Source organism: Amphiura filiformis, chromosome 17 (genome assembly GCF_039555335.1).
Source record: "Amphiura filiformis chromosome 17, Afil_fr2py, whole genome shotgun sequence".
Classification (NCBI taxonomy): Eukaryota; Metazoa; Echinodermata; class Ophiuroidea; order Amphilepidida; family Amphiuridae; genus Amphiura; species Amphiura filiformis.
Genome location: NC_092644.1, coordinates 3,787,376 through 3,804,079, shown reverse-complemented (window position 1 = coordinate 3,804,079; position 16,704 = coordinate 3,787,376). Strand labels below are relative to the sequence as shown.

Sequence of the window (16,704 nt, the reverse complement as noted above, 5' to 3'; positions counted from 1 at the left end):
AATTTGTAAGTAGTAATAAAAGCTGTTTTTGATATTAAAGTGGACGCCCCGCCAGAGCAGTTCTTATGGGAAGAACCAAACCTGTCTGGTTATCAAATTAATCAGTGACAAGGTTATCTCTGAATTTGACAGGTGATAATTGATGTTTTAATCTTATTGCATTAATTCAGAAATGACCTTGTCACCAAGTAATTTGATTACCAGGCAGGTTTGGTTCACCCCAGAAGAACTGCTCTGGTGGGGCTTCCTCTTTAAGATAAATATGCCAGTGACCATAGTGCTATATAGTATACCTTGCATCCCTGCATCTTATCGTATCCCCATGCATATTCTGTGCATCTATCACAGTTAGGTCTGGCTGTGTTTGGTGGACAAGCACATTCCCCTGTGTCTGGGTTGCAATAACCATTAGTGATAGCACAGTCACATTCTGAAATATTAAAGATATGAGATACATTCACTGACATGCCTGTACAAATGCTGGTTAACATTAACGAAGTCAACATATTAGTGCTAGCCATAGGCTTCCAAAGTTTTTTAGATATTTTTTCAAAATATCAAGATCGATCTTAAGAACCACTGAACTAATACTAGGCTTATTTGTACTCACTCATTTTTATGCATTTTCATGCTGATTCCAAATATATCCAAAAATTATATAATTTAGGGTGACCATATTTTCATTACATTGTTTTGTTATTGTTTTTTTACTTGGAAATTGGATTTTAAACACTTGAACGTACCTTTGCAACCATCATTTCCAAGATTATAATGCCCAAAATCGCATCGGTCACACTTGGCACCGGTCACTCCTTTCTTACAAGAGCACTGACCATTGAGGGGATCACATGTTCCATCTACCGATCCCAGAGGGTCACACTCACAGGATTCACATCCTTTGGCGGTCAGATTCCAAAATCCAGCCTGACGAGGAAAAAAAAACTCAATATTTAATTGATTATACACCAGGCCTTGAATTCAAAATTTTTGGGGCATCCATTTTCAGGGCCACTGGGCAAAGATAACGTAAGAAGGGCACCAAGGCCAACAAGTGATGAAGAATGCCTTGAAGTTGACAAAGATCTGGAGCACCAAGGCCAAAACTGAAAAAAGGCAGGCAATGGCCTTGGTTGCCTCCCTGAAATTCAAGCCCTGTTACACACCCAGAGGATATTTCCTCTACACTGTCTTGTTCTAACTTGGCTCTGTTCCCTCATTTCTCTCTTTTCCTCCCAATTATCCTTCCTTTAAAAGGATAAATTCTAGTGAAAACACCGCTATTAACCAGTTAATGGTGGAGAAAGTGTGCTTCTATCGTGCAAACTTAATCCGTTAGCTGGTATATTTAGGAAAATATGTCTCCATACATTTGTACAAACACACTAAATGACATAATAATTATATAGCCTACTTACATCACATGTGTCACATCTTATCCCTTGTATACTAGGTTTACAGTCACACTGCCCACTAGTCATATTGCACTGCATGTTTCTTGAACCTTCTGGGTCACAACGACAGGCTGAAATAAACATACAAAATCACCGTATTATTTGAAATGTCAATTTTGTTCACTTGTATTAACAACGCTGTGTATACTATTAGCTATTAAGGGATACATATTTATGGACAATTACTAAAAAACCATTACTGTCATTATCGTGTAGAAGTATATCAATGTGTTGATCCATCGTGTCCATGGAAATAATAAAGCCAGCTAGATTCACACACAAGTCTACATTGTAATAGTTTCATCCTGACTTGTTTATTTAACAGGAATAATTTGCTAGTGACCCAGCAGTCAAGTTAGCTCAATCGATAAGGCGTTCGACTATGGTGCGAGAGGTTGCGGGTTCGAACCATGTCGGTGCCTAGTACGCTCTTGTGAAAAAAAAATTGAGTTAGCTTGAAATTCCCCTGGACAAGGAACTAGCTGCTAATTGTCTCGTTGTAACCCGTACAAAACTCGGGGAGCTGATCCTGGTTGCGATGGTTATTTGTGGAATGTCTAGGGCAGGCTTCCTCAAATAGATTTGTTGAAGCGCCACATGAAATTAAAAAAACACTACAAAGCGCCACTCAATGGCTGCGAATTCGCGGGGGAGTCAGATTTCCCCCTTCTGAAGCTATTGATTTTTTTTAATTTGATGTGCAAATGACGCCATTTGGTGCAACATTTTGTATACTATTTTAGCCTGTCTTTACAAGGATAACATGGGAATCGCATTGTTTATTTATTTATTTTTTAAATCTAAGCGGCGCCATGGCTGCCTTTCACTGAAGCTCACGGCGCGCCACATGTGGCCAGCAAGGCCGCTATTTCTGGAGTCCTGGTCTAGGGTGTGCGCTCTTGAAGCCCCTGATTTGTTGTTAAATGGTTTATGGAATGATATGGGCCGTAGTGTTCAGCGACATCCTGTAAAGTGTGCTGAGGCTTGTGGATCAACGTCTAGGCGTTGTGCCTGTGCGTAGCGCACTATAAATCACTGCGCTTTTTTTTTTTTTTTTTTTTTTTTTGACCCACTCCCTACATAACCATTGCCTGTTACCAATCAGACATTGATCTCATAGTGACCTCATCAAGACCTCACAGGTGATGTAAATGCATGTGTAGACTATGCCATAGTCAAATTTTGATAAAAAAATATGTTATTATTATTTAATCATGATGAACGCATTCCGTTGAACTCAAAATTATACCGATATTTATTAAACATGTTAAAATTAATTTGTTTAATAGTAAAATGGTCATGAAGAGTTTATATAATTAGATGATTAGTCATTTTAGTGACAATAAAAGTTATCGCGGCGAATTTAACATATCTTGCATAATTATAATGGCTCACTTCAATACTAAAAAATTCTGATTTTGGAAGCTACCAGTTTATTGATCACGAAAGCCCAAGTAAAAAATCCGACTATGTACATTGGATTTTAAGCAGGATTTTACCCCGGGACTTTGGTCTCTAAAACACACTGTCAATCATACTTGTTTATCAATCCAATTTAAATGTACGTCCATGCACCACTGAGAGTTTAAATATCGCTCCACCATAAATGTGCCGCAAATTCCATAAATTGTTGTACAATGTAGTTAATGGTGATGGCACGTGCCCGGAGGATTTAAACAATAGCGAGATCTGGAGTTTATTGATCACGAAAGCCCAAGTAAAAAATCCGACTATGTACATTGGATTTTAAGCAGGATTTTACCCCGGGACTTTGGTCTCTAAAACACACTGTCAATCATACTTGTTTATCAATCCAATTTAAATGTACGTCCATGCACCACTGAGAGTTTAAATATCGCTCCACCATAAATGTGCCGCAAATTCCATAAATTGTTGTACAATGTAGTTAATGGTGATGGCACGTGCCCGGAGGATTTAAACAATAGCGAGATCTGGACGACCAATCACAAGCCAGGTCCATTTAAAGAGGCATAACATCATGGCCAATGGCCTAACTCTCCATACAGTTCCGTGTTAAGAATCTTAACCGCAACCCAAAGTAAGTAGTCCACTTGGGAAGCTAACAAACAGAGGGAGTATGGTGACTGAAAATATCACATGTGAAAATCTATCTGATTAGCTAGGCTCTTGACGTAGCAGTGGCGTGCCGCTTCCCTTGCAGAAAAGTACAAGCGGCATGATGAAGCGTCTCAGCGGCAGAAAGTATGAAACCAGCATTACACTTACCTGTGCATTGTCCATTGACAGCGTCCCCATAATAGCCTTCTTTACACTTGCCACAGGTAGGTCCCATAGTGTTTCCAATACAACGTAAACATTCTCCTGTTAATGTGTTACAATTGCCTACAGCTGCCGGGTCCACGTTACCATTGCATACATCTGAACACGGTCTACAATAGTTACCTGGCTCCATAGGGTTACCATAGTAACCATCAGCGCAGCTGAAAAATAAAAACAAGTTTTGATAATTCTGGGACTATAGATGAGTTGACCTCCCATGTTTATCAACAAAGGCAAGGGACTGGTATATCGATATGCTTGAGTGAACCCCATGCCATCGCTACACTGTTCAATAGCCTTATTGTGATGTGGCGGGCGCATACTGACAGGCAAAAAACAATGGTAATTGTGATGATGCATGTGCATACTGCCAGGCATTGATGTCAGAAGTCAACTCATCTATAATTCATTGGAGTTTATATTGTTTGCCCAGCAAATTGGAAACTAAATGTATGTCTTTGGAAACTCTCTTTAAGCTTGAGATGGTGAGCACAGATTCCATCATTTCCAGAGTATTACTTAAATTAAAACAACAAACAAACTCTTACATCAAATGAATGTTTTTTATTAGATATTGATACAGGGTTGTTTGATTTAAATCACGTCGATTTAAATCATTGATTTAAATCGCGATTTAAATCACTTGATTTTTTTTTTAATCACTGATCTAAATCAACTTTTTCCATTTTTTACCATTTTTGATAAATGTAAGTTAATTTCTTGCTAAAATTGACTGTTTTACTTCATCTTCTACAACTTTTGGATACAATTAAAATACCTCTATGATGTCACTCTATCTATTGCTAAAAATTCATCTTCAAGGTGCAGAATTCAACAGGTATTTTTCTTTGAAATTTTCACATGTAAAAACATGTTTTGATTTTTTGTAAATACCTGGTAGGATTGTGCATATGACTAGCATTCCACTGGTACTCTTTTGACTTTATGATGGGAATTAAAAAAATCGATATAAATAAAAAAAATCCAATTTAAATATTAAAAATTTGTTTTTTTTTTATTTAAAAAAAAATCAAAAAAATCAACAACCCTGTATCGATATCAATCACATGTTTCAGTACTACTCTGCTGCAGCATTACTTACCGATCACATTTAGGTCCAGTATAGCCAATAGGGCACTGATCACAGACATATCCAAATTCTAGGTCTGCCACAGCTACACATGTTGGGCTGAAACTGAATACAGTAACATGAAAAGATATGAATAAGTGACTTAAGCAGTGTTTACTCAGAGGCCGTATGTCACAATTTGGCCCAGTGAAAGTTAGATTTGGAGCACAAATATAATGCAATTCTGTATTGAGAAACTTTTGAGCCAAAATTGGGCCAATTTAGTAAAAAATGCTTAATTTGGCGCACCCAAATTTAAGAGAGAGTAAACATTGGTCTGGGGTAACCTGGTAAACTTACAATGTAACTGCAGAGTGTAACAAAGCGCCCGCCCTAGACAAGCTACTTTGTCATCGGACATGGCATTTTTAGAAATCCTTTTGAAGTGAAATTCCCTCTCCAAAAAAGTGAGTCAGCTTTTCATCAGAGTGAATTTGTTCACTCTTTCCAGAGAATGATTTTCACTCCAAAAAGATGCGTCACTCATACAGCTCCTTTGGAGAGTGGTGAAACCAATGTGGTTTTTCACATTTTTTATGAAGATAGTAACCTTCTACACACTTATGCTATCAGCATACAATCCACAGAATTAGAAAAGGAGAACCGGGACTCCCTATACCGCCACATACAATCGCACCTTCAGCTATGGGGATAAAATTGTGGGTATTCGGGTCCTTGCCGACGGTGCGCGGAAACGAACAAAAACAATTCTGTGTCTCATCTGAAGCGTCTTGGTACTCATGTGCAGGTCGTATTAAATGCTTCTCTCAAATGTGCCCATCATCCATGTCGCACTTGCATGATAACGAATGCATCGGGCGCATTCCGAATTTTTCCTCCATGCCTGTATCAAGACGGCGGTCGAGTCCCAATTCCCTTTCTCTAATTCTGTGATACAACCAATGGCTTACTTGTTGTCAGCATCCAACAGAGGGCAGGCACATTTCTGGCAGTCTATGGGTGTACCTATGGCAGGAAACCCATAGTGACCATCTACACAAAACTCACAACGAGCACCAGTGGTGTTATGATCACAATCCTGTGTTACAAAACAAAACACAATATCATTCTAATAAAGCACTTTTTGATTTGTTTTGTGACAAGAAGAGGCTTTCTGGTTAGATTTCGCTGGCATAGTGCACATTAGAATATGACAGTTGCTAAGTCAACTGGCTCACACTTTTTTTGTTATGAACCACTGAACGAAACGATCACAACCCAAAGGGTTGAACCAGTAACTAATGGTTACTAATGTCAGACCTGAAATTAACCTTAAGTGAAAAACGCTGAAAATGCTCAAAAAGGCTGAAAAACAGCGTAAAATTGGGGTAAAATGCCTGAAATTGGGCTGAAAATAAAAGGAAACATGTAAATTTGATCATCATAAAAAGCTGAAATCCGCTAAAAAGAGGAACATTTTCAGGTCTGTAATGTACACTATGTCAGCATATAAGGCTTTATGGTTTGAAAGAAGGTTAGGGTTAGAATTAGGGTAAGGATTACCAGAAGTAGAATCATAATTTAACACGTTCTGGTCCATGGAGGCCAAAGCTCAGGCATTATTGAAAATAATTATTACCTTGTACAAACATTAGGCTATGATATACTGAAAATACCAAAGGTCTAGCATACTTGGTTCTGAAGTTATGAAGTTTTGTGATGTCTATTTTTTATGTATTTAATTGTTTTTTTTTACTCCATATGTTTAAATTTATCTCAATTTCAAATTTGCCACCTTTGGTGTCACAATTTAACAATTTTAGCAAAAAGATAGCCTAAGGATTAGGAGACTGATTTGAAAGGGGGTGAGGGCAATGCTACACTTAATTTTATCTGTCAATTTATAGAAGCCATGAAGGAAAAGTACCACTAATAGTGTTAACTTCAATAAACATACAATTGGATTCTGAGACATAGATTGGATCAGTCTTAAAACCCCATGAGACCTACCTGCTGATTGGCCAAAAAGAAGTTTTCATCATCAATTGGACCAATCAGCATCATTGTTAGATTAATTTCACCACGCAAAAATATTGGGGTGAATTATTTGCAAAGCTCCATTCTGATTGGTGATTAAAGTGAAGATATCATGTAATTGACCAATCAGAGGCAATGTTAGATCGGCAGGTAGTGCTCAGGGGGTATTTACACTATATACTCACATAACATTCTCCAGTAAAGTCACTGCATTCCATAGCATGGTTATTACAGTCACAGCGCTCACAGCGGCCATCTTCCAGTCTGCCGCCAACTCGTCTGAAACCATACTCACAATCCTGATAAACAAAAACCAATGACCATAATAATGCTATTTAATTATTCTGCTAGCACCGCTTACGAATGAGATCACAGCACTGATGCCATTGACAGCATCTCTTAATATAGACGTATACATATGTAAACAAACAAGCAAACAAACAAATAAATAAATAATCAAACAACCTTCAGAGATCATTTTCATGTAACTATTACAATATTTTGTTGACCACATGAGTAAGGAAATTAGGAAATTAAGGAAATCACACAAACAACATACAAAATCACTTTTCAACTGATTATTTTTTCCTGAATTAACAATTTCATACGTTTCTGTTTTGAAACTGCTAATTTCAGGTTTAGACATGATTTTGACAATTTTGGAGTGCAAAAAGATGCACACAAAAATGAATACAGCTTTAAAATATCCACTCTTCTTTTATAAATGAATGAAAGCTGACTGACCTCACATGATAATCCTTCATAGGTGGGTGGACATTCACATTGCTCTACGCTTGTCAATGCATCAACACCATCAATGGACTCCTCCGATACCACATCCAGAATTACATCTTTTAATCTGAAAACATTCAAAATGTAGCATTATTATATAATTTTTGGCCTTTCACTTTCTTTCCTAGACAAGCGCATTTGAAACCAGGTGGTGGATGACATGATCGAGCCGGCAACTTGTGAAACCGCCCGGCCGTATGGCATTTTCAATATACTTGGTTAGTTTTGTGGGGTTCATTATCGAACCCCAACGGTTTTAGCTTGTATTTATATTATGTATTAACATAGGCATATTTGTTTGTGATATTTCAAGCGTTTTAAAATTTCAAAATAATCCCATTCAATAACACGGTTGACGATGAAAATTTACTGAATTTAGAGAATGCAATGCGGCCACCACCTGATTGAAACGATAACGTACTATTAGATTGTGTTAGATATTGAAACACTGCCTACCTGTCTACATCTCATAATGTGTGCATGAACAGTTTTCATCTCTTAATTGCACAAAATAATAATATGAGTGACATTATTGCCAGCCATGTTATCATTTATTTTTAGATATGATACAAAATGTGACAAAGATGTTTTTTCCTTTCGTAATTTTCCTTCATCAGCTGTGTAATTGAATTGGATTATTTTGAAATTTTGAAATGCTTACAATACCACAAACCAGGGATACAAGCTGAAACCGTTGGGTTTTGATAATGAACCCCATTAACTAACCTTCAAATTAATTAAATACAGCGCATATTGCAAATTGAACGGCGCATACCAGTGATCACGCAGCTGCAAAATTCGCTTCTGTGTTCCGAGTGTATGGCGACTAGTATGCACCAATAGAGAAAGCCAAAACCACGCTGGTTTATCGAACAAGAAACCAGATTTAAAACATTAATGGATGGAGCCTTTGTTCCTTGATCAACATACCAGCTTTCTGGATCAAGAAATCAGGTTTTTTTTATCACAACACCTGACACTCCATCGAGTAAACCAGGTTTCTCTTTTATTGCACAAAATATGTGCCATATGGCTGAGCGGTTTTACTGTCTCTGTCTATCATGTCGCTCGCCGCCTGCATTAAACAGATATTGCATAATACTGCCCTCATATGTTGAAAGCATCAAGCATGTAAGTTATCCTAGTGATATCCTAGATTGTCACATTGAAAAAAAAACGATTTACTTTTTAAACCATTTTTAAAACAATGTACTTCAGTTAAAAAACATATACTGTATATATTGTACAGGGCGTGTATTATTGTCATGTTAACCACATAAGAACTACCTGCCTATTGATCAAAAAGGAGTTTTCATTATCAATTGGACCAATCACCATGTTGGAATAATTTCACCACACCAAAAAAATTGGGGTGAATTATTTGCAAAACTCCATTCTGATTGGTGATTAAAATGAAGATATCATGTAAAAGACCAATCAGAGGCAATGTTAGATCAGCAGGTAGTGCTCAGGTCGTCTATATACCGACAAGGAAGAAAGGAAGAATATAACTTATCTGAATAAATACCCTACCTTGATTCTTCAGGACTAGAACTATATGTAGCCCTTATCAGTAATTTCTGCACTCCAGCCAATGCAGACATGAATTCGGCCTGAGTGGCCGGTCTACCTGTCACTCCGGCATCCAGGTCCACATCTCGTGACAGAATGTACCAATCTCTTTCCAGCATTTTGATCAGAACTGTTTCCTCTACATTAGGGAGCACCACCATAAAAGACTGGTATAAGCTTATCGTGTTACCCTGTAAAGTGGAAAACAGTGAAATTAATCATAATTACAAGTCATACTGTAAAAACTCGATAGTTAGCATATATGCTTACTATCGAGCGCTTTTGAAAACATGATATTGTACCAAATTCCGGCGCTTTACCAACTGAGATAATGGGGTTGAGACACACATTTGCAGGTTTACTTGTTCATATACTGTAAAACACTTTAATTTCGCGGGTACTTTATTTCGCGAATTGGCGATGATCTACATTTTCGCGAGTATTTAATTTTGCGAGTTTACAATTTCTATATAAGCTTACACCTACAAAGTATGCCAAATTTTGAACTCCATAGAATTCTGCACTAACTTTCATATTTCTATCCGTTTACATCGCTCTAAACACTGGATAAATTTCCCTTTTCTTGGCCTATAATGTACAATGAATATCTAGTAATTCAGATTAAACCTTGATTTTTTATATATTTTGTCATTTTGACTGTCTATTTTGATGATAGTTTTGCGATATTTTACCACTTCCAAGTTGGACCATCGGCCATATTTGATTACCTTATTCCCAATGCCCCTTGCCTATTACCCACAATGCTGTAAGAACTACCTGCCGATTGGCCAAAAAGAAGCTTTCATTATCGATTGGACCAATCAGCAACATTGTTAGAATAATTTCACCATGCAAAAAATTGGGGTGAATTATTTGCAAAGCTCCATTCTGATTGGTGATTAAAATGAAGCTATCACGTAATTGACCAATCAGAGGCAATGTTAGATTGGCAGGTAGTGCTCAGGGGGGTTAAAGATGGCCGATTTGATAAGAAAAATACCAGAAAATATATCAAAAAAGAATGTCAAAATAAGTCCAGAAGGACTGAAAAATTAACAAAATGGATGTGCACTAATAAAATTAAAATATTACTTTACCTCCATGCATCATGAAAAATTAATTTCATGCTGTATTCTGAGCGATGTAAATGGATATAAATATGATGGTTTGTGTAGACAGAATAAGCTTAAAATACATAAAGCTTGTTTTAAGCTTTCTGTGTGTGTTTTCAAGGATCAATTTCATGAGTATTTAATTTGGCGAATTTGTAGACTCTCATGAAATTCGCGAAATTAAATACCTCGCGAAATTAACTTGTTTTACAGTATAACTATGTGTATCAATGATTTGCTCAAAACCCTTAACAGTTTTGTGGACGGGGCTCTTCATGCTTGCACATTTTAAAAGCACTTGATAGTAAGCACATATGCTAACTATCAAGTTTTTATGGTATAACAATGGGTTATTCTGTATGGCTGCATAAGAGGTAAAATGCGTAAATCTATCAGCACCTATGTCTTGATCAAACGTGTCAAATGCTTATACCAATTCAGAAAGTGAGTGTTGCATCCATTTGCAAATTCTACATAATACACATTTTTAAGCACTGAACCTCACCATTTTGAAGTTGGTTCATCAGGGTCCATTTCACTAAACTTTTAAAACTTCCTAACTCGAGCAACCGTTCGTAAGGTTACAAATACCCAATACTAGACATAACTTTACGAAGGGTCCCTGTAGTAAATCCCTATTACTCATTTTTACAGAGAATTTGCATGGTTTTGCTACTTACAGATCATACGCAGGGTTCTAACATTTCAAAACTAGAACATTCCTCATATGAAATCACACCATGCCTTAGGGTTAAAATCATTACACAAGTGACAAAATGCCAAATTTGGTACACAGGTATTGGCATCACTGCATAAGTATGTTGAATACAGTCTATTACCAAACAAAATAATGGAAACCACCATTGCATATTGACTTAACCTCGTTGGGCTATTCCATTTAAAATCCACACTACCCCTGTGGAAGATTTTGGAAATATCTTCCAGTATGAATTTCAAATGAAATGAACACATTATAGGCAGTTCCATTTGAAACTTGGCCTCCATCTGTGACAGATTCAGGTTGAATCTTTCTCAGAGGGTGTATGAAATTCAAATGGAGCTGCATAATGTGCTCATTCCATTTGAAATTCATACTCCCCCTGTGGAAGATATTTCTAAAACATTCCACAGGGGGAGTGTGGATTTCAAATGGATTAGCCCATTTTGAGATGATGGCTGGTGTTATGCTTACCTCTAGAATGATATCAAATCCTTTGGTAGGCTGTGGTGATGGTGTTTGCTTTCTATTACTGTATGACACTGTAAACTGTAAGTTACCACCGTATGCTGTGAGCTGTAAACACACAAATTGACATTAATACAAATATGAGCAGCTTGATAATAATTAGATTTAAATATATCCTGTAAACCACCAAAAAAGCAGCATTACGAATGAGATCAGATCATTTGACGTGATAAAGTGTTCATACATACGTGCTATGTAACAGCATGCGTGATTGGCTGATAGGCGGGCATAAATGATGTTTATGCCCGGCTTTCCGGTTGTAAATAAGCCGCGCCAGAACCAATGGACGCTCGCGAGTAGGACATACGCATGTATGCTCGCGAGCTATTTGTGCAAAACGCGAATGATGTACGCGATGTTTGTGGGCGTCCAAACACGCCGAACTGAGCAAGTAAACATTTTCTTACAATCAGCGATGGAAAAACCTTTAAAAGGATAAGGAATTGGTAGTTTTTAGTCTAAAATGACGGTATTTTTTAGTTGTGGAGGAAAATAACAGCATGCAGAATGTTGCGTATGTATGAACGGGGTTCATTCATATATTTTCATGTCTAAACAATCGTTTAGTCATGAAAATATATGAATGAACCCCTAAATTAAGACCCTGTTTACACAGAGCCTGAAGTCAACCTTAGTTGAATTTGAACTCAACTTTATTTGTGTATAAACAGGGTCGTTATGTTTTGAACTCGGCTTCAAAAATTGACTTCTAATTACGACCTGAAGCAACTTCTATGGAATTCAAACTTGACTTTTCAATTAGAAGTCTAGTTCACTTATGGTTGTTTGAATCATAACCAAATGATGGCGTAAAAGTCAAATTCATAAATTGTTTTGAAGTTGATACCATGTAAATACCCCCATCAACAAATCATTTAACCCTTGGTTGCAATCTGAATTCGATGTTGCAATTAAAGTCGACTCCTCTCTATGTAAAAGGGGTCTATAAATGTGAGTCACTATTTGTTTATGGTGCCAACTCTCTAGTCCGAAGGTTCTCTAGTCCTAAGGCTCCTTAGTCCGAAGGTTCGCTAGTCCGAAGACGTAATTTACCATTCGCTAGACCAAATTCTGAAAAAGGTTCGCTAGTCCGAATATTGGGTTCTCTAGTCCGAGGGTTCGCTAGTCCAAATAATAAATAAGGTTCTCTAGTCCGAATATAGAATAAGGCTGGCTAACCCTAACACTTATTCTATACTCGGACTAGAGAACCTTCGTATTAGGGAACTTAATTTGGTTTTCGGACTAGGGACCCTTCAGATTAGAGAAAATTCAGACTAGCAACCCTTCGGACTAGAGAGAAGTTACATTGTTTGTGGCTTTGCTGAAAAATGAATCTAAAAATCTAATGAGCTTTACAAATTGGTGGTTATCTGGGGGAGAGAGAGAGGCAGAATCCTCATTGATACACTCTACACAATAGGATCCACAACATGCCCATCTATCAGGGCACAGTTATTTAACCCCAATACATTTGCACATTCATTGAATGACCTTTGACAATTTGGGTCCAAAAACTCATACTCTGCAACTTGAGGTCAAATTTCCCACTATGATTGTTTAATTGAGGTTATTGAACTATGCCATTCGGATGAGGCGATTGTGGTTCATAGTGACACTAACCTTGTTTCCCAGAAACTCTTGTGGTGCAAACCAGTAGTATTTCACTGTGTCTAGTATGTCCATAGCTTTCTGATGGTTGATAGATATTACATTAGGTCCAGCCACTGCAGGGTACAGATACGCTGAGGCACGCATATCTGTGATGAACCAGCCATTCATTTGTGTAATCTGTCAAAATTATATCAAAAATGTGTTTAATGGGTTGCAACTTGACAAAAAACAATTGTGCAAAATTTTATTACTAACAAAAATATAAATAATGAAAATATAACAAATTAAAACTAGTATGGTACATCTAATCATTGGAACTCGACTGTTAAAGTTTAGCAGTCAAGTTAGTTCAATTGATAAGACATTCAACTATGGTGCAAGATGTTGCAAGTTCGAACCCTGGCAGTGGTTTAGTATGCTCTTATGGAAAAATTGAGCTAGAGGATATCATGAGCCCAGATCAAGCTCAGCTATAAAACAATTCCACTGCACTTTGATCTAGAAATCTGCTCTCATATTTTTTATCCATTTCAGATCAAATTCTAGTGAAACAAGATGCAACATAAATCCTATAGAAAACAACCTGATATAGGCCTAAAGTAGAGTCCGAAGTTTACCCTTTCTAAAATCTATTTTCCGTGTTGTAATCCGTGTTGTAAAATTTGTAAATCTGTGTCTTGAATAAAGCTTAAAATGCATAAATAATGATATTACTGTCACAATAAAGTGTTCACTATCGCGATCAATATGCTCCGATTGGAATATTCTCTTAATAATAGGCCGACTATTACAATGTTTGGAGGGATATAGGGGGTTCATGCCTTGGTAATATACCTTTAATTCGGTATTATTAAACAGTATTTTTATCATAAAAATTGACATGCACAACTCATGATTGTTTTTAACATTTATTTCTCTTATCTTTTAACTATTTTTGTCACATCATACAAAAATGTCATTTTCCGTGTTGTACCTCCGATTCCCTGATTTTTTTCCGTTTTCCGTAAAACGGAAAACTTCAGACTCTAGCCTAAAGCTCATAATTAGGACCCATACCCCTGGACCATATATACTTATTAACATTGACATTATATTTAAAATCCACACTACCTCTGTGGAAGATTTTGGAAATATATTCTGAATTTCAAATGAAATGAACACATTATAGGCAGTTCCATTTGAAACTTAGCCTCCCTCTGTGGAAGATTCGGGTTGAATCTTTCTCAGAGGGTGTATGAAATTCAAATGCAGCTGCATAATGTGTTCATTCCATTTGAAATTCATACTCTCCCTGTGGAAGATATTCCCCAAATCTTCCACAGGGGCAGTGTGGATTTTAAATGGAAGAGCACATTGAACATTGTGTACCTTATCAATACCCCATGGTATACTCTGACATTCAGTCGTGATGCCAAAACAGAAGCATGTAGTACAACCATCCACGTTATCTTCAGACAGGTTGAAATGGTCCGCTTTACATTGGTCACAATTCTCTCCTTCAACATTAGCCTACGAAGAAAAAGCAAAATATAAGGGAACATTGTGTTAATGTTGATAAAAGTATCCATATCTAAGGACAGCATAATGGTTGAATGTTAGGAGGTATAAGGTGATGGTGGAGGGGTGATGGTTTCAACAGCAGCCATGATGGACAACAAGCTCCTGAAGTGAAAGAAAGACATGGGCATATTTCCCGCGTTGCCACATTTGAGTTTGGTTGCCAATCCATGCTTGTCCTCGCAGGTTTTTATCCGGGTGTTCCGGTTTTCCTCCTGCTTCTGAAATCGGACCTATTCCCGTATGTCCCATCATATTTGGTTAGCATCACTTTAATTTAGTAGCCTCTAAGCACTATTGGGTTTTGCCTGTTTTGGCTGAAGATTGTAAAAAAAATTCTGTATGTGCATGGACATTTAAAACAGACCATAAACAAGTACTTTCCACAAGGACTTCCATAATACCATTATTTTGGTCTTGTTTACTACCATAAAACAACAGAAAATAATCGTTATTTTAAGTTTACTGCACATTAGAATGTAAGGATCTAAAGTGCAACCAGATAAATTGTCTATTTTGTTAATTTTGTGATATTATTGTAAATGTTTCCATCAATAAATGTTTTTTCCTTCAGCAAATACTTTGAAAATGTTGTTTTTTATAACATATTAAAAACTTCAGAATGCCCCAATGTGTAATAATGTTGCTATTTATCTTATTTACTAACATTGATGATATTTGTCTACAAAGTTCCTATCCTCTTCTATATAGTGGCCAATCGTATGGGTATTTGGTCACACTTGGTGGTCTTGGTATGGTAGCACCCAATGGCCCATGTGCGTATTTATAAATACATATTTGCAAATATAGTTGAAGCTAACTAACTATTGGTAAGGAATATGCATGGAGCAGGCACCTGCACCAGGCCCGTACACAGGATTTTTTTGGGGGTGCTGATTTTGAAAAAGTGGACCTTTTTTCCAAGGGGGGAGGGCAATTTTGTAAAAAGTGGACTTTTCCTCAAAAATTTGGACCTTTTGGCCAAAAAGCGTAAAACCCTATTTTTTTGATCGCTAAGGCCATAAATTATCATATTTTGGGACTTTTTGTATACTTTTGCACATTTGGGGGGGGGACCTGACCTGCACTATTCTTTTTGAATGCTCTGTAGTTGTTTTCTTGTTCATGTCTGATGTCAACCACCCTAAGTATGCATACTTTTGTAATGGGTGTATATCAAATGGGTGTAATACCCATTTCTGCCAAGAGAAATTAGTCCCATTTAATTTAGCAGTGTATGCAGGTTGTACACACAGGAGATTGCAGGCTTTCAGTGTCACATGAAATTACACAATAGAGGTTTAAAAACTTACAACAGGGATATGCTTACAAAGTTGGCACAAAACTTGCAGACAAAATTAGGTCCCAATATTCTCATGGGCATGTATGCCAAGTATAATGTCTGTAATCATGAATATGACAAAACTGTTTTACATTTTACAAAACACCATTGACATTGGGAAAATCTCTAAAGACATCCAAAATTTGACACTTAGTCAGTGATTTTTGCTATTTGATCAATTCTCAATATTTTCACTTATAAAAAGAACTCATGCATAAACATTATGTGCAAGTTATACATTATTTCTGATGAAAGGCTAGACAAGATCAGTCTATGAGACTACATTATGTAGGTTCCATGCATTATCCTATCCCCTTGTCTCTCCTGGCATACCAGTGGCGTAGCTGCCGGGGGGGCTTATTGCCTATTTGGGTCTCCGCCCCCTAGTGCAAGGAAAAAAGAGGAAAAAGGAGGGAGAAAGAGGAAAAAAGAGAGGAGAGAGGGAGAGGAGGGGCAGAGAGATGGGGAATCCATACGATATGCAATACCATACGATTATTATCAATAAGCCTGGCAAAATTGTCTATTTGGGCACCGCCCCCCCAAGTACAGGGAAATTTGGTGGATTTGGGCCCCCACCCCATACAGGCTTGCCCCCTCCCCCTGGAAAA

The 16,704-nt window shown here is 37.2% G+C and overlaps 1 protein-coding gene across 1 annotated transcript in view; it reads right to left on the bottom strand.

Annotated features, from left to right (window-relative positions):
- Nucleotides 1-16,704, bottom strand: part of LOC140138325 (laminin subunit alpha-2-like) — a 188,060-nt gene that overhangs the window by 83,582 nt on the left and 87,774 nt on the right. Inside the window, exons 10-21 of the mRNA XM_072160235.1 lie at nucleotides 14,563-14,703; nucleotides 13,204-13,371; nucleotides 11,527-11,628; nucleotides 9,184-9,413; nucleotides 7,603-7,717; nucleotides 7,044-7,157; nucleotides 5,793-5,920; nucleotides 4,855-4,947; nucleotides 3,699-3,913; nucleotides 1,416-1,522; nucleotides 744-924; nucleotides 294-430 (exon numbers count right to left, since the gene is read on the bottom strand). Of these exons, the coding sequence (XP_072016336.1) occupies nucleotides 294-430; nucleotides 744-924; nucleotides 1,416-1,522; nucleotides 3,699-3,913; nucleotides 4,855-4,947; nucleotides 5,793-5,920; nucleotides 7,044-7,157; nucleotides 7,603-7,717; nucleotides 9,184-9,413; nucleotides 11,527-11,628; nucleotides 13,204-13,371; nucleotides 14,563-14,703 (1,731 nt within the window). The remainder of the gene's footprint in view (nucleotides 1-293; nucleotides 431-743; nucleotides 925-1,415; nucleotides 1,523-3,698; nucleotides 3,914-4,854; nucleotides 4,948-5,792; nucleotides 5,921-7,043; nucleotides 7,158-7,602; nucleotides 7,718-9,183; nucleotides 9,414-11,526; nucleotides 11,629-13,203; nucleotides 13,372-14,562; nucleotides 14,704-16,704) is intronic.